Raw genomic sequence first — 16,539 nt, 5'->3', positions numbered from 1 at the left:
CATTCCCCAAGGTAGAAATTTTTTTCTGTTAATATTTAATTTTTAAACTTTACCACCCCAGTTTCTTGAGCTGAGGTCCTGGGACATCTCAGGCTTTTTCAAACCTCCCTGCTTTTGCCCCCTCAGTCTCCACTGCCTGGAATGCCACTCCGGGAGAAGAGAAGCCAGAGAAATGCTTCTTGCCTGCCTGTCCCCTGCCCAAGCAAGCTGGGGGAATGTCTCCTGAATACACTCAGCAAATAGGACCTGGATCATCCCTTTTTTGTCCCATAGTTGTGCGTGACCAAGTTGACGTCCAGCACCAGCTCGGGAGGCCCGGGAGATAAGGCTCAGGCCTCACTGCTTTCTGGGTCTCCAGACTCACTCAGCACAATCTCACGACTGGATAAAGGATTACTGGATCTCTCAATCTACGCTTTTATTTAATCGCCCGGCAGCCTCATAAGAGAGGCCCTTACTTTCCCTCTCAGGGGCCTATTCTTTTTGCCCACGTTCTATTGGCCAGAATCCAGTCACGTGGGCGCACCTCGCTTCAAGGGAGGCTGGGAAATGTAGTCCACTTGTGTCACCCAGGTGGAGAGATATTTTTGTGAATGCTCAGCCAGTGTTGGACGGGTCTGACCCACAAGGCCTAATGATCGGACAGACCTCCAGCTATAATCTTATCTTGTACACACACACACACACACACACACGCACACGCACACGCACACACGCTCAGCTCTAGCCACCTTGTCCTCCTTTTTGCTTTTTAAATACACCCGAGGCATGTGAGCTGGTCATATAGCGCGCCTGTGTCAGACTGCACTTTAGCTTTCAAATTCACAGTAATTCTAAATTCTCAAGTAAGATCTGGCTGCCATATTGTGTCTCTTGTGTACCTATGTTGAAGTACATACGACTGTCACAAATTAGCTTCTAATTTTTCATCTTTTCCATTGCAGTTGGTGAAGTAAAATGCCATTTTGTTTTGGGGAACATAATTCAGCTATATCATCTCTGGATTTCACTTCAGAAGAGTAAAAGCAGAATTACACGTTACAAATTATTTGTGATTAAAAAGCAATAGAATCGGCTGTCAGGGAAGTGAAAATTAAAACTACAATAAATATCACTTCACGCACACTAGAATAGCTATAATGAAAACGTCAGATAATAACATGTGTTAGTAAGGATGTGGAGAAGTGGAAATTCTCGCATATTGCTGGTGGGAATATAAAATGGCGCCTGCGGTCCAGCTCCTCAAAAAATTAAACATAGAGTGACCCGGCAATTCCGCTACTAGGTATATACCCAAAAGAAACAGAAACATACATCTACACAAAAACTTGTATTTGAATGTTCACAGCAGTACTACAGGCAGGAATAGAAACGACCCAAATGTCCATCAACTGATGAATGAAGAGATCAATGTAGTCTGTCCAAACAACAGAATAGTATTCAGCCACAACGGAAAAATGTACCAATACATACTACAACACAGATGAACCTTGAAAACATTATGCTAACTGGGAGAAGCCAGACACTGAAGGACATATATTCTAAGATTCCATTTACACACAATGTCCAGAATAGGCAAATCCATAGAGATAGAAAAGAGATTAATGGTTGCCTAAGGCTCGGGGGATGGGGTCATCGGGAGTGACCGTTAGTGGTATGGGCCTTCTTTTTGGGTTGTGACAAAAGCGTTATAAATTGATCGTAGCGATGGTTGCAACAACTCCATGAATATACAGAAAACCATCAAATTGTACACTTTAAATGGGTGAATTGTATGGTTATGTGAATCGTATCTCAACAAAGCCGCTACAAAAAAAACCAGGATATTTTGGATCAGTTGGTCTGCAATTAGGTTTAGATAACAAAATTGCCACTGGCTGGATGCTTAGATATGCCGGGCACTGCCCTTCCTGACTCTTCACACCCTTCAAAAGAAATACAAATAATTTTCCTCATTTTCTGGGTAGATCGACTGAGATTGAGAGCGATGCGACTTGCCCCCAAACTGTTGCCATTCATCTTTAGTCTACTTCAGCCTTTTGCACTGTCCTCATAGTGAAAAGTTAAAAACAACTTTAACATCTGCAGGAATATACAAAGCTGACACACACTGGTCTCCTTATTTTAGCCAGTGAACTGTTGTTCTCAATTTACGGTTGAAGAAACTGAGGCACGGGGAGAGTAAATGGCGTGGCTCGACATTACACAGCCAAAAAGTAGCAGAGATCTGTTCAGCCATCCCCCAATGCCCACGATACCCACTTGCCTTATCCATAAAATCCTCAGATGTTAATGTCCACAGCTTCAAGGCCATGGCAGAATGTACAAAACAAGCTACAAAAAGCAGGAATCGTATATTCCCATATTTTAAAAAATGAACATATACTCAACATACTCAACATAAATCTGATTATCATGCGGGGGGAAGACATTGGAACAATTTCTGTCTTCTACCTGTGTAAGTATTGAGTTTTCTTTAAATGGTATTAGTTGTGTCTTTTCAGTAGGAGGATGCGCTTTTAAAAAAAAATCATCAAGTTACTTAAAAGATATTTTTGTTCTGGGTCTCGGTTTGTAATTCGGCTTGATTTAAACTAACAAGCAGCGCACCTCCAAAGTCAGAAAATTTATGACAACTCGAAAACGACAAACGTGATTTAAATCGGCCCTGTGCGAAAAGAAACTGTAGTTGGGGAAATTTATGTCAAGTAAACGTTCTGCCGGGAGCCCAGAGGAGCGCAGGGAGCGGGTGAAGACGGCGCGGGACCGGCCACGTCCGACCGAAGGAGTGCGGAACTCTTCCGCCGGCCCCCAGCGGAGCGACCCGGGAGAGGAAACTTCCGGCGAGTACAGGACTTCCGTGCGGGGCAGCCGATTTGGTTAGTCCTAGGAGGACCGGAAGTCCGTCACCGCCGGCTCCCCGCCTCTTTCCGGAAGTGACGCACAGCGGGGTTGCCGGAAGAAGTGGCGAAGTTACTTTTGAGGGGACCCGAGAGGCGGCGCCGTGCCAGGGGATACAGAGGAGGAAGACGAGGAGCGGAGCAAAGGGACGGAGGCAGGTGCACCCGAGTGTGGGGAGACGCGGGCGAAGGCCCGGGCCGGGGCTTCCCGGAGTTCCCTGCGCTGCTCCGCTCAGCCTCGTCTCTCCTCCCTCTCCCTCCCCTCCATAGCTCGCGTCGCCCCCGGCTGTTTCCAGGGCAACGGGAGTGGGAGACCCCGCGAGAGACCGCCCACGAGACCCTCGCGCGCAGCCATGAGCCCCGCCCCCCACTGGTGTTCGGAGCGGGGCGGGACTTGGAGTGAGGTGCGGGGGCGGAGCCTGATATCAGGAGGAGTGGAGGCTCAGGAATATGGGAGAAGATGGGGCAGGAAGGATCTGGGGGGGTAGTATGGGAGGCAGGCAAGAGCTGGGAGGCGCAGAATGGGGAGGGGGAGTAGTGACAGAGGTGTCTGGAACCTGGAAGGGATCAGTTGGAAAGTTAGGGGAGCCAGACATAGCTGGGAGGAGAGGCAGGGTCTGACGAGAGGCGGAGTTTGCTGCTTTAATGATGGGACAGAGTAAGTGATTAGGTGGGGTGAAAATGGGAAAAGGAGTGAGGCAGGCAGGATTAGGCTGAAGAAGCAGTACCTGGAGAAACAGGTGGGCAGGACCTGGGCAGGCAGGCCTTAAGAATGAGGGGCAGGGCCTGGAGGAGGGCGGGGCTTAGGGGCTCGTCCTGGAGCTGAAGGGGCAGGTCTTGTTAGGAGTGGAGGCTGGGGAAAAAAGTTTTTAAAGAATTGGAGGGGCTGTGTAGACTGGCGGGGGCTGGGGGTCTGTGTGCAGTGAGGAAGGTTTGGGACTGGCCACGTCCTGAGACAGTTGGAGTCTGGGAGAGATGGAGAAGTTCTCCCCTCAAGACCTATGGCTGAGCTAACTGGAACCTGCCTGGCCTCACAAGGCTCAGTCACCCCTGTATTTTGCAGACTGCTCCGTGACCCCACCATGTCCACCCCCACCACGAGTTCCCAGGACACCCCCTTGCCCGGTGAGCAGTGCACCCCTTCTCAGCTCACTGCCCCATCACACAGTTGTCAGGAGAAACTCACTGTGCCTCCCTCTCCCAGGAAATGTACCCCCTCAGCCCAGCGCCCCCTCTTCTAAACCCGTGGTAAAGGAGGAGCGTCCTGAGCCGTGGCCTGGGGGTCCGGACCCTGATGTCCCAGGCGCCGATGGGGCTGGCTCAGCATGCAGCGTGGGTGAGCTGGGGCCCAGAGACATGGCCTGGGAGCTGGTATAGGGCTTGGGGGTGGGACCCAGGAGGGGACAGATCAGAAATGGCGATAGGAAGCTCCGGTTTCTTGTTGATTTTTTTCTTCCGTTCCTCTCTGGGGTTCACTGGCATCACACATCTTTTCCTGTGAATCGTCATCTTCCTGGGTCACCTTCAGTACGCTGGCCCTTTGCCTTCGCTGTCACGGGCCTGTCTCTCTGGCTGCCGTTTCTCTTTGTGGCTCTGTCTCTCATGGCTTCTGTCCACCCACCCCAGTCACCCCAGACCCAGCGGAGGAGCCAGAGCGCAAGCGAAAGAAGGGCCCGGCACCCAAGATGCTGGGCCACGAGCTGTGCCGCGTGTGCGGGGACAAGGCCTCCGGCTTCCACTACAACGTGCTCAGCTGTGAAGGCTGCAAGGGCTTCTTCCGGCGCAGCGTGGTCCGCGGCGGGGCCGGGCGCTACGCCTGCCGGGGCGGAGGGACATGCCAGATGGACGCCTTCATGCGGCGCAAGTGCCAGCAGTGCCGGCTGCGCAAGTGCAAGGAGGCCGGGATGAGGGAGCAGTGTGAGCGCCGCGGGGGGGAGAGTGCCAGCCCGCCCTGCCCGCCCCCGCCCGCCCCCGCTGAGCCCCGCGTGTCCCCGGCAGGCGTCCTCTCTGAAGAACAGATCCGGAAGAAGAAGATTCGGAAACAGCAGCAGCAGCAGCAGCAGCAGTCGCCACCCGTAGGACCAGTGGTGGGCAGCAGCTCGGCCTCTGGGCCCGGGGCCTCCCCCGGAGGGTCCGACGGGGGTGGCCAGGGCTCCGGGGACGGCGAGGGTGTCCAGCTAACAGCCGCGCAGGAACTGATGATCCAGCAGTTGGTGGCGGCCCAGTTACAGTGCAACAAACGCTCCTTCTCTGACCAGCCCAAAGTCACGGTACTGCCCCTCCTGCGACCTGGAGCCATGACGGGCCTGGCGTGGGGACGGAGGGGGCACGGAGGGCAGGGCCGTGGAGAGGACGGTCTTCCAGGCTTTGCCTTGGTGCCCCCGTGCCCTGGGCTTACCTGGGCTTACTAGAGGAGTCCTGACTAACCCCGCCCCCACCCCGTCCTAGCCTTGGCCCCTGGGCGCAGACCCCCAGTCCCGCGATGCCCGCCAGCAGCGTTTCGCCCACTTCACGGAGCTGGCCATCATCTCGGTCCAGGAGATTGTGGACTTCGCCAAGCAAGTGCCTGGCTTCCTGCAGCTGGGTCGCGAGGACCAGATCGCACTCCTGAAGGCCTCCACCATCGAGGTAATGGCCAGCCGCCCAGCCTCCGCTAGGCCCTTCCCTCCTGCCTGCGAGGAACCCCAGACGTGAGCCCCAGGATGGATGCTGGGAGCGTTGGGACGAGCAAGACTGCTCCAGTCCTTGCCCTCGTGGGCATGATGTTCTGCAGGGGCGTGTGGGGATACTAAACAGAATAGAGCCTCCCACCGGCCAAGGAGAGAAAGGAAATGGGCTGAGGCTGAGAATAATTGAGGATTGGGCTGGAGGAACACACTTTAGAGAATTTGCCCAAAACGTTATTCAGAGAAGTTGGCATTTGCACCGAAACAATGGTGACAAATCAAGATTGAGTGCCCAGTGTGTGGCAGGCTCCACTCCAAGTGCTGGGCACATGGCAGTGAACAGAACAGACAGAAAACCCTGCTCCTGGACCGTGTGACCGACTAGGGAGGCTGTCCTGAGTGGAGGGTGCTGGGCATGCTGAGGGTGCTGGGCATGAGGAGCGAGAGAACTTGGCGTGTCCAGTGTGCTGACTGCAGGCTGGTGTGGCTGCAAACGGGGGACAGAGGGGTGACGGAAAATCCCGGCACGATCAGGCCCCCCATTCAGGCCAGGAGAAGGGGCTAAAGGATCCTGGACTCCTCGAGCCCTTCTTCCCGTTCATTCCCCTCTCTGCTGCCGTTAGATCATGCTGCTGGAGACGGCCAGACGCTACAACCACGAGACAGAGTGCATCACTTTCCTGAAGGACTTCACCTACAGCAAGGACGACTTCCACCGTGCAGGTACAGCCACGCATGAGGCGGGTGAGAAAGGCGGGGGGGGGGGGGAGGCCTGCCGCCTGGCCGGGGAGGGGCTGCCGCCTGGGAGACCCCAACCCTCACTGACGCCTCAGCCCTGTCTGGGCCTCCGTTTCTTCACCTCCAGAGAAGGGCGAGAGTTGAGTTAGCCTCACAGCGAGTTACGAGCGCGTTTCTGAGCGCAGTGGGGGCAGTGCAGGATGGGGCGGGGGTGGCGTCCCTGCTCGTCCGTCGGGCGTCCTGGTGGGAATTAAGACACACTCTCCTCCTACACCCTGAGTGCGCCCAAGGGAGGCTGGGTCTCATTAGTCTGCTGGGAAGTGTACAACCTACCCAACCGTATGGGCCGTCCTTAATCTCTGCTGTCCAAGAATCTCTCAGCTGGGCTGTGACCTAGCCTTCTGGAGGTAGTGCAGACGAGCCTCAGTGGCTTTCTGGGCCTAGGGCTTCACCTAGGAAAAGGGAGATGGGAATAGCATTGCCCACCAAGGAACTGCCTGTGCAAAGGCCCTGAGGTGGAGAGAGCTAGACGATTTTAGGGAAATACACAGCAGCTGGAGCACAGAGTAAGGCTGGAGAAAAGGTCGGGGTCTCACCACTTCCCTGCATCCTCTGCCCCTGGAACAGCGTAGGCCTCAGTTGTCTCCCTAGGATGTTGCAGGGGTTCCTCGCTGGGCTCCCACCTCCACCCCTGCCCCAAAATCTGTTTACACAGCAGTCAGAAGGGTCCTGTGAACCCCCAGGCCAGCTCACAGCCCTCCTCTGTTCAGAACGCCCCACGGCGCCCGTCCCCCTGGGAGGGAGGCGTACCACGGGCCCTGCGGGGGCTGGCTCCATCTCTTCCCTCTCTGCCCCGTCTCCTGCCCTCGCCCCTCCATCACCCCTCTCCAGCCACGCTGGCCTCCCCCCTCTCACTTGAAGCCAGGGAATGTGCTCCGTCTTCAGAGCCTCTGTGTTTGCTGGGCCCTCTGCCCACAACTAGAGCGACCGGCTCACCCTGTCTTGCCCAGTTCTTTTCCAGTTTTAACACTGATTGTCTCGTGGCTCAGAAAGCCACTGAGGCCTGGGCAGAACAGATGGTGGCACCCTACCCGGAACACTCACGTCCTCATAACTCGCTCCCTCCCCTTCTTCGGGCCCCTGCTCAAAGAGTACCCTACAGTGAGGCCTTCCTCCCGTGTCACCCTCCTGTGATCACCTTGTGTAAGACGCTGACGTGATTCTCAGCGGTCCCCGTTATCCTTCTGTGCGTTACCTTGATCTACAGAACTCGCCACTGTCTCAGAGGCTGGATAGGTTACTAACAGCGTTGCCTCTTACCTGTTCCCTCCGCTCCCCAATGTAAGTGTCTCAGAGCGTGGATTTTGTCTTGTAAACAGCCCTATCCTGGGCCTGGTACGTAATAGGTGCCCAATTAAGTTTTTTTTCTTTTTTTTTTTTTATTTCTTGTTTTTTCCCAGTGAAAGTTTGTTGAATGAATGAATGACTGAGTCACACTTGGGAATGAATTTGGGCTTTACCCTAGAGCAGTAGAAGCCCCCACAGGGGGTGACACCATATGACCTGTGCTTAACAGTCTTTCCTTCTCCTGGGGCGAGGTCCCAGGAAGCCAGGAGGAGGTGACGCTGGGGATGGGGATACTAGAAAATAAATAAGTGCCCGCGTGGGCAAGGTTTACGGCACATCCCGTGCCACCCACTCTCACAGGCAGCGGGAACAGGCGAACAGAAGTGACGAGCACTGTGACAGCTGCTGCTCTCACCTTACTGACAGCAAGCAGCGTCAGGGCCTGGGCCCGGCTCAGGCGGGCGAGCTTGTCACTCGGCCTCCTCCTCGCCCCGCCCCCCCGCAGGCTTGCAGGTGGAGTTCATCAACCCCATCTTCGAGTTCTCGCGGGCCATGCGGCGGCTGGGCCTGGACGACGCCGAGTACGCCCTCCTCATCGCCATCAACATCTTCTCGGCCGACCGGCCCAACGTGCAGGAGCCCAGCCGTGTGGAGGCGCTGCAGCAGCCCTACGTGGAGGCGCTGCTGTCCTACACCCGCATCAAGAGGCCCCAGGTAGCGGAGCCCGGCCCTAGGCCGAGCAGGTGCCATCCTGGGGCGGGGGGAGCAGCCTTGCGGACCCACACGCAGATGGGTCCTGCTTCCTCATCTGAACCTGGCTGTGCCTGACCCTCTCGCCCCAGCCCCCCCCACCCCCGGTACCCCTCTGAGCTCTGGCCCACGTCCTCCCAGCACACCCTGTCTTCAGGCCCCTGGCCCAGGCATGGGTGGGGGGGGTCCCCATGCTCTGGCCACCTGCTCCCTATGCTGGCTCTCCTGGTTCGGCCCGAGGACGGAGGCGCCCCTGTGGTCCAGGTCGGCTGCTCAGCGCCTCACAGGCCCGGCCTGGCTAGCGCCCACCTGCTTCCTGTGCCCGCAGGACCGGCTACGCTTCCCTCGAATGCTGATGAAGCTGGTGAGCCTGCGCACGCTGAGCTCGGTACACTCGGAGCAGGTCTTCGCCCTGCGGCTCCAGGACAAGAAGCTGCCGCCTCTGCTGTCTGAGATCTGGGATGTCCACGAGTGAGGGGCCCCACCCTCCGACAAACGGACACTGACACTCCTTCTTCCTCCTGGGGCGGGAAGGGGCTGGGCCTGGGGTCCCACCCTGTGGCTTGGAGCACAGACCCTGGCCCTGCCAGCCCTCAGCCCTCAGGATAAGCCCCCGTCGGGGTCCAGGAGGCTTCCTCCCTGCCCACCAAGTCTTCCTGGGAGGTGTAGGTGGGTCATAGGTCCCAACCTCTGACCTCCCTGAGCACTCTCAGCTGCCCTCCCCAGCCAGCTTACACTGAAGCCCACTGCGCGGTGCACCTTGCACAGGGGGAGGGGACGGCCCATGGCTCTCCCTGCAGCCTGAGAGACCACAGGCTCCCCCCTCCCTCTGCTCCTTTTATTTAATAAAATCTAAAAAAAAAAAAAGGACAAAAATAGGAAAATAAAATATGAATAGAAATCTGCTCTGAGCCAGAGTGAGTCTGAGATGGACAGGGGACGGGCTGCCAGGGTCCTTGTCGTCACTGGCTGGCGGGGGGGCCCAGGGTGGTGTGGCCAGGTGCTATGAGGGTCCGAGAGACGCCCCCGATGGCCTCAGGTCACCTCCCTGTACGAGGCGAGTTGGAGCCTGTGCATTCAAGGCAAGGAGAGTTTAAGTGGACGAGGGGACTGGGGTTTTGCTCAGTCAACAAATACTTGGCCGAAGCCGCTTGTGGGCTGGGCGCTGTGGCCATCCTGGGGACACAGATGTCGGGCATCTCATAAGTACGTCTGGAGCACTTTCTACGTGCCAAACATAGTTTTAAGCACTGGAAGCAGCAAAAGACTCTCCTGAGAGGTGGCTACCAATCAGGGCTAGCAGTGGGGTTTGGGTGGGGACAGCTAGAATGTAAGAGAATAGGGACTTTAACAGGAGTTATGTCCTAAACCATGAGAATCAGGGTCCTGGCCCCCAAGTTTAGGAAGGGCACGTGCTGGGTCTGGAAGGTAAAAGGTCCTGGAGTTCTCTTCCCCTTTGTCAGGCCCTTAGGGGACACTGAGGTGAGCCAGATGGACACTTGTGGTCCAGGGTGAACAATGGGACGTTGCTGGGAGCGATGGGCTGGGTACTGAAAAGTTTATTTTTTTAGGGTGGGAGAGGGGACGGCAGAAAGAGTGGTCAAAAGCGATAGCTCCATTCCAAGCAGTGTGCTCGCGCCCCACAGGCGTGCCCCCGCCCCATGCTGAGTCTAGCTGACAGATGGGGAGACAGGCCGTGAGCCTGGGACTTGAGCGCGCATCGCCCAGCCTCAGCAGGGAGGGCAGTCATCAGACCGCCGGAGGAAAGGTGCCGGTGCTCAGCTGGTCTCCGAGTGGCCTGGGGCCGGAGGCGGGCGGGGAAGCTGCGGATGCGCGCACCCGGGAGGACGGAGGCGCGGCGAGCCCCAGGGCTGCTGCGCGCGCAGCTCCCAGGAGGCCGCGCGGAGGCCGCAGGAGAGGGCGTGGCTTTGAGTCGCTTGCGTCAGTAGGGGGCGGGGTTTGTCGGGAAATTGTCCGCTGGGGGTCGAGGCCGCACCGCCCCCCGGTTGGAACGAGGGGGCGTGGCCCAGGCTGCGGGGCGTGGCCCAAGCTGCGGGGGGCGTGGCCCGCCCTGACTTGGGCGGGGGGCGTGGCCCGGCCCGACGCGCGGCGGCTCTGGACCTGCGCGCGCCGGAGTCAGGGGTCACGGCGGCGTAGGCTGTGGCGGGAAACGCTGTTTGAAGCGGGTGAGTAAAGGGAGACGGGGAATTGCGGGGGACTTGGCCTGGCGGGACTTGGCTCGGAGGAGCCAGGCGCGAGAAGGGTGTCGTGGGACGCGCGGGGCGTGGCGGCGGCGGGGACCCCCTTGGTTCGGGGGCGCGCGGGGTAGAGGCGGCGGCCAGCGGGCGGAGGCGGGGGCGCGCGGGAAGATGACCGGGGTGGTGCTGGGGGGGGTCCTTTGGCATGCAGGGGACGCAGGCGCTGGGGGACCGGTACCGAGGCGGGATCGGGGACGCACCCTGGAGGGTCTTCGGGGCCACCAGATCCCAGAGGCATTGAGGAACTGAATGGGGCACGTGGGGCGTGGTGTCATCCCTTATTCACTAAATGCTGTTCCTGGCACTGTACCAGAAGCGGGGACTACAGCCCGAATGAGACAGAGAAGGCCCCTGCCTCAGGAGAAGACAGCTAGTGGACAAGAAAGAAGTAATAACCGTACAGCAGTGTTTTTAGGCTGTGATAACATTTTCCCAAGTGAAGGCCTACGGGGTAGCCTGCTGCTTTGGCTGGGGTGATCAGGATCGCCTCTCTGGGGAAGTGACATTTGAGAGAGAAGTCAGCCATGTAAAGAAAAATCTGGGCAGGGGGACCATCAAGTGCAAAGGCCCTGGGGTAGGAAGGAGCTCAGCGTGTCTGTAGCTGGAGCAGAGGGAACAGGCTGGGGGAAGACAGTGGCGAGCAACCAGATCCTGTCGGGCTTCGTAAGCCTTAGTGTGGGGTTTGGCTCTTAGTCTGGATACAGAGCCAAGCGTCGTTTCGAGCATTAGAGAGCAACATGACCCCCCTGAGTTTTGAGAAACTCACCTGCTGAGTGAAGGCAGGATTTTAACAGGCGCTAGAGTGGAAGGGGGAACACCTGTTAAGAGGCTCAGCCTGCGGCGCTGGTGGAGAGAATCCATCAGGCGCAGGTCGTCTTCGGGGTTTGAGCCAGCAGGAAGTGGGGGTGTAGGGAAGAGGAGCCCGGGATGACTGGGGTTTGAGGTGTGAACGACAGGCGGGGTGGAGAGGGCTGAGGGAGAACGGGTTTAGGGGCGCCACTCTGAGGGCCGAGCTTAGATGGAGTGAGCGGGCAGCCGATGGCAGCGTCCCAGCTTTGTAGCCCCACCCGCTCCTGGAACCTGTTGTTGCCTCGTCTCTCCTCCTTCCCGCGTTCTCTCCTGTCCCTTAGAATGGTCCCTTCCCCACTCGGGCCCTTTGCCACGCCCTCTCTCCTCCCGTGAGGCTCTTTGCTCTGTTCAGTCCTACCATCAGCTGCTCTGTGGCAGGCCCTTTGCTGGGCACTGGGGTCCAGCGGTATTTCGGTTTGCTTGGGGAAGGACAGGAAGTCTCAGTCCACAGTGCTCTGAGCTATGCAGAGGCAACATTTGTCTTCGGGCCCCAAGAGAGGAAGCTGGGGGCTCAGGGGAGACTCACAGGGTTGGTGACAAGGAGAATCTAAACTGATATGACTTGAAGTAACTGGTGTTCTAGGCGCCGTGCTGGGGGTTCTGACCGGAACGAGGCCCTGACCCTGTTTTCGAGGCGCTCACAGCTTGAAGCCGTCCTGGCTCGGGGCGCACATGTGCAGCAAGGGGAGTAGCGCGTGGCACTGTGGGAGCCCGGGGTGGCGGGTCGGCCCGCAGGCGTCGAGCCAGAGCTGAGTGTCTGAGGCTGCAGAGGAGTTAGGTGGCCGAGGAAAAGGAGGCTTCATCCACCACACACCTCCCGAGGCCGGGTCCCTTGCTGGGCCCTGCCGGTGACGCCGAGAGGTGTCAGACCCTGCCTTCGAGGAGTCCCCATCTGCTGAGGGAGTCAGACACAGGCACCGATGATCCCCGGCTTTGACAGGCCTCAGCCAGCAGGTGACATTTGATGAACGATCTGACGGAGGGGAGAGAGGAAGCTGTAGAGGCATCTGGGGAGGGGCATTTTGCAGGACAGAGGGAACGGCCTGTGCAAAGGTCCTGAGGCAGGACTGGGCTGCGTGTGTTTAGGGAACAGCGGGCAGGCGAGTGGCTGGAGCCGAGTGAGCAGCAGGGAGAGGGTGGGAGGCGACATCCAGAGGTCTTGTGGGCCACGACAGAGACTTAGCTTTATCTCAGCATGATACAGGACCCAGGAAAACACCAAGCAGAAGAGGGACCGGGCCGGGAGCCGGGTGGGGGCTGAGCAGCCGTGGGGCTCGGGTCTGTTGGAAGGCAGGCGGGATGTGCAGGTGCAGCGAGCCTGACGTCTGAGTCGGAGACAGAAGTTGCAGTGACTCCACCGTTTACTGATTTGGGGGAGGCCGTGGGGGTGCAGGAGCAGGTTTGGGGGGAGATCAGGAGCCCGGCTTTGGCATTTGAGGTGCCTCAAGAGGCATCCTCACACAGTGGCAGCCGGAGCCGGCAACCCGCAGCCCAGGGAGAGGTCAGGGCCAGAGACGCAGAGGCAGGCGCGATCAGCATAGAGATGGCGTTCGGAGCCGCGAGACTGGCCAAGGGAGTGAAGGTCGCAGAGCAGCCGCGCCTGGCGCAGAGCGGGCACTCACCGTCACGTGACTGCCGCAGGTGCTGGCCGGTGTCTGCCATGAAGGGTGGAGACGGGGAGAGGGCACCACGTGTGCCAGGACCGCTGAGGGGGACCCACAGGGGCCTCCTTCCTTCTGATGCTGCCTCGGCCGCCTGCATTGAGGACGGTGCCCGGGGTGGGCACCTAGCAAAGGAACCTAGATTTTGCTCCCGGTGACACCTTCCCTCCCGCCTCTCCCCGCTGGCCACAGCCCGTTGGCCCCGCCGGGCCTCCCTCTGCTGGGGCCGGTCTGACTTCACCTCTGGGCTCCTGTGAGCCCCTCAGCTTCTTAGGCTCCACGTTGTTAGATACATTTTTTTTTTTCATGCAAAGAATAACACGAAGCACAGGGTTCTGCACCTCGCTCTCTCTGCCTCAACGACTTCGAGAGCCGTTCGTGTCAGTCAGTACGTAGGGCCCTTCCTCGTTCCTTCATCCCATGAGCGGAATCAGTGCGATTTATTTAAACAGTCCCCATGGGAGGGCATCGAGGTTTCCAGCCTTTTGCGATCGCAGACAACGCCGCCGGAAACCACCTTGCGAGGGCGGCTTTTCATCGCGTGCAGCACGTCTGAGGCGGGAACCCCTGGATGCGGGACCGCGGCCTCCCCGCTTCTGTGTCTTAACTGACGTCGAGTTCGCGTGGAGTGAAGCGCACAGCCCCGGGTGCACAGCACGTTCCCGTCCGCCCAGAAGCTTCCCCCGCGCCCCTCGCTTCCCCGTTCCCGCCCCTCACCCAGTGTGGACTCCGGCCTGTCACCCACGTTTGGGGTGCGTGCACTCGGGAGCGGGGAGGGGAAGGGGCTGGAGGCCCCGCTTCCTTTTGAGGCCGTCCTGGAAGTCGCACACCGTACGGTCACCCCGGTTCCGTGCGGGATCCCAGTGCTCTGACCACCTCCAGCGGTGTACTCTGGGAATTGTGGTCCGGAGTTGGGCTGCCTGGGGCGGCTCCAAGCCCCAGCAGGGGTCTGTCGCAAGAAAGGGCAAAGGAGAGACCAGATGTGGGCGATAGTTACGGGGTACAGAGGTGTCCCCCTGGACCGGAGACAGCCGACCTGTCCCCTCCGCATCCTCCCTCCCGGCTGGGTCTGGGGTCTGTTCCAGGTCCCCACAACCCCCTGTCCCAGCCCGATGCTGGGAGACCCGTGCCATTTTAAAATTCCTTTTCCTTTTTTAATCATTTCGAAGTTACCGGAAGATTGAAAGAATAAGAGCAGAACGAAGAAGCTGTGTACCCTTCACCCGGATCCCCCCGTTTTCACATTTTATCCCGTATTTATGGGTCGCATGTGCACATTCCAACTTATTTTCAGAATGGCCTGCATGCGCCGTGCCTGTCTCTCGACCCCCGAGCACCTGAGTGCGCTTCTTCAGGACATTCTCATACCGAACCTCACCGAGGCCACCGACTCACACCGGCTTGACCGGCCACGGTCCCTTGTCTCATCTGCCAGAGGCCGCGTGCCTCTCCGTCACTGTGGAAACGCACCCCCCCAGTAACTCTTTACAGGCGCCAATTAAGAAAACACGTACCCACGGCTAAAGGACGGTCTCTGTTTAGTTTTTGTTTTGTTTGCCACATCGAATCCTGGATTGGGAGGGGCTCACCGTAAAGGGCGTTTTGGGGACAATTGGAGAAATCGGAAACTGGATTCTTCGTGTCATTAGCGAGTCGGTGTTAAGCGTTCTGAGCGTCGACCGTGCTTATTTAAGAGCGTGTCCTTGTTCTTCAGAGTCTCTGCAGTTAACGCCCAAACGGTGCAGGAAGATACGTAATGCGGTGTCTGCGCGTCACACGTGGGTAGCGGCAGCGACAGCAGAGGCGGCGCTGCATTGTCGCCGGGGAATCTGGGTGAAGGGCGCACATTCCAAAGAGAAAGGGCTTTTGCCTGTGCTTCGTTTTCAAGTGCGATGGGAAGCCTCCGGAGTGTTTTGAGCTGGGGAGGGACCGGGTCAGATTTGCGTTGTGGCACAGTGATGGCCTGACGGAGGTGATTCCCAGCTGCTTTTCGAATGAAGGCCTGGGGTGATGGGGTGACGGACAGGTAGACAGGGCACTGAGGACAGAGGTTTCTGGGGAAGAAGCAAGGTGAGAAGGACCGGGTCTCTGACGGGGGGACGGAGGGCGGGGCAGGTGACAAGGGGCGCATAAACGGGGTGAAGGCTCTGGAGGGCCTGAGCGCTGCGTGGGAAGGGCTGGGCTGAGGCGGGGAGCGGGATGGAATTGTATTAGCTGCTGGTCGTCGGGGGTCTGGGATGTGCCGGCACCCCACACCTGCGGGCGGGCTGCCTTCCCAGGCACTCGGGAGCATTAAAAGGCTCACAGTCACGGTGGGTGCACAGGAGGCCGCGGAGGAGACAGGAACCCTCACCCGGCCCTGACTTATGCAGCAGGATGGACGGCAAGCGGCGGGCGGGCCCTGGGCCCGGGGTGCCCCCGAAGCGGGCCCGCGGGGGCCTCTGGGACGAGGATGACGTACTCCGGCCATCCCAGTTTGAGGAGGAGCTGGCGCTGATGGAGGAGATGGAGGCGGAGCACAGGCTGCAGGAGCGGGAGGAGGAGGGGCTGCAGCCGGGCCTGGAGGGGGCCGCGGACGGTAAGGCCTAAAGCGGGGACCCCGTGCTCCCACCCATCATGCCTCTGAGCCCAGGGCCACAGAGCTGCCTCGTAACCTTTGACTCCATGCCAGCCTGCCACCTTCGTGGCTTACCTTCTCTGCTGACCTTGACCTCTGACCCTGCACTCTCCAGAGTTTTCAGCCTCATCCAGACCACCACCCCCACCTGTCGGATGCCACCTGAGGGGCTGTGGGCTCGGCCGGGAGGGTGGTTAACTTACATCCGAGGGAGGACCACGAGTCCACGTGGCCCCACTTCCCTCCCCCGCCCAGGGCAGTTCTCCCCGACAGCCATAGATGCCCGCTGGCTTCGGCCTGCCCCGCCCCCCCTGGATCCCCAGACAGAGCCTCTCATCTTCCAGCAGCTGGAGATCGACCACTATGTGGGTGAGTTTGGGGGACAGGCCCGGTGGGTGGCAGGAGGGACCCGGGGTCTCAGGGTGGAGGCCCGGCCAGGTCAGCCCCTCTGGCTCTGGGGAGGGGATTGTCACAGGCAGCCTCCGCCCAGGTGCCCAGGCCGTGAGAGCGGAGGGCCAGGGTTGGAACGCCCAGGTGGGCATTGCAGAATCTGGCGAGCGGGTCAGGGTGCAGGTGCCAGGGGCTGGGGTGGCAGGGCGTGCGATTGCAAAGAGGCAGCTGGAGGGAGCGGTTTCGAGTGACAGCACAGTCTCGTGTCCGGATTCTAGTGGTGGTTACGTGAAGCTCTCCGTGCATCGAAGCTCGTGGCACCCCACGCTGCGAGTCAATTTTACTTCTTAAGAGAATAGATGT

The 16,539-nt window shown here is 58.8% G+C and overlaps 2 protein-coding genes across 4 annotated transcripts in view; both read left to right on the top strand.

Moving 5' to 3' along the window:
• Positions 1-2,932: 2,932 nt before the first annotated feature.
• Positions 2,933-9,302, top strand: NR1H2 (nuclear receptor subfamily 1 group H member 2). 3 transcript variants are annotated; one of them, XM_039878580.1, is made up of 10 exons: positions 2,933-3,059; positions 3,171-3,304; positions 3,964-4,025; positions 4,105-4,203; positions 4,527-4,817; positions 4,899-5,170; positions 5,349-5,528; positions 6,190-6,289; positions 8,157-8,365; positions 8,730-9,302. In XM_039878580.1, the coding sequence occupies exons 3-10, from the start codon at positions 3,983-3,985 to the stop codon at positions 8,874-8,876; spliced, it is 1,341 nt and encodes a 446-aa protein (XP_039734514.1). In that variant the 5' UTR covers positions 2,933-3,059; positions 3,171-3,304; positions 3,964-3,982; the 3' UTR covers positions 8,877-9,302. The 3 variants fall into 3 exon arrangements, with proteins under 3 accessions (XP_039734514.1, XP_039734513.1, XP_039734515.1); XM_039878579.1 differs by having other exon boundaries at positions 4,105-4,236; XM_039878581.1 differs by lacking the exons at positions 2,933-3,059; positions 3,171-3,304 and having other exon boundaries at positions 3,939-4,025; positions 4,105-4,236.
• Positions 9,303-15,544: 6,242 nt separating this feature from the next.
• POLD1 (DNA polymerase delta 1, catalytic subunit) overlaps positions 15,545-16,539 on the top strand; it is an 11,231-nt gene continuing 10,236 nt past the window's right edge. Inside the window, exons 1-2 of the mRNA XM_039878709.1 lie at positions 15,545-15,747; positions 16,042-16,155. Of these exons, the coding sequence (XP_039734643.1) occupies positions 15,546-15,747; positions 16,042-16,155 (316 nt within the window). The 5' untranslated portion in view covers position 15,545. The remainder of the gene's footprint in view (positions 15,748-16,041; positions 16,156-16,539) is intronic.

Source organism: Pteropus medius, unplaced genomic scaffold, assembly GCF_902729225.1.
Source record: "Pteropus medius unplaced genomic scaffold, Ma_sr-lr_union100, whole genome shotgun sequence".
Taxonomy (NCBI): Eukaryota; Metazoa; Chordata; class Mammalia; order Chiroptera; family Pteropodidae; genus Pteropus; species Pteropus medius.
Note: the sequence above shows the minus strand (reverse complement) of the source record. Positions and strands in the feature narration are given on the sequence as shown.

Bases quoted from the DNA above. Each gene is read 5' to 3' on its own strand.
- NR1H2 (XM_039878579.1), top strand. From the start codon at position 3,983: ATGTCCACCCCCACCACGAGTTCCCAGGACACCCCCTTGCCCG. The intron at 5,529-6,189 runs GTAATGGCCAGC...TGCTGCCGTTAG, and splicing joins TGAAGGCCTCCACCATCGAG to ATCATGCTGCTGGAGACGGC. The intron at 6,290-8,156 runs GTACAGCCACGC...GCCCCCCCGCAG, and splicing joins GGACGACTTCCACCGTGCAG to GCTTGCAGGTGGAGTTCATC.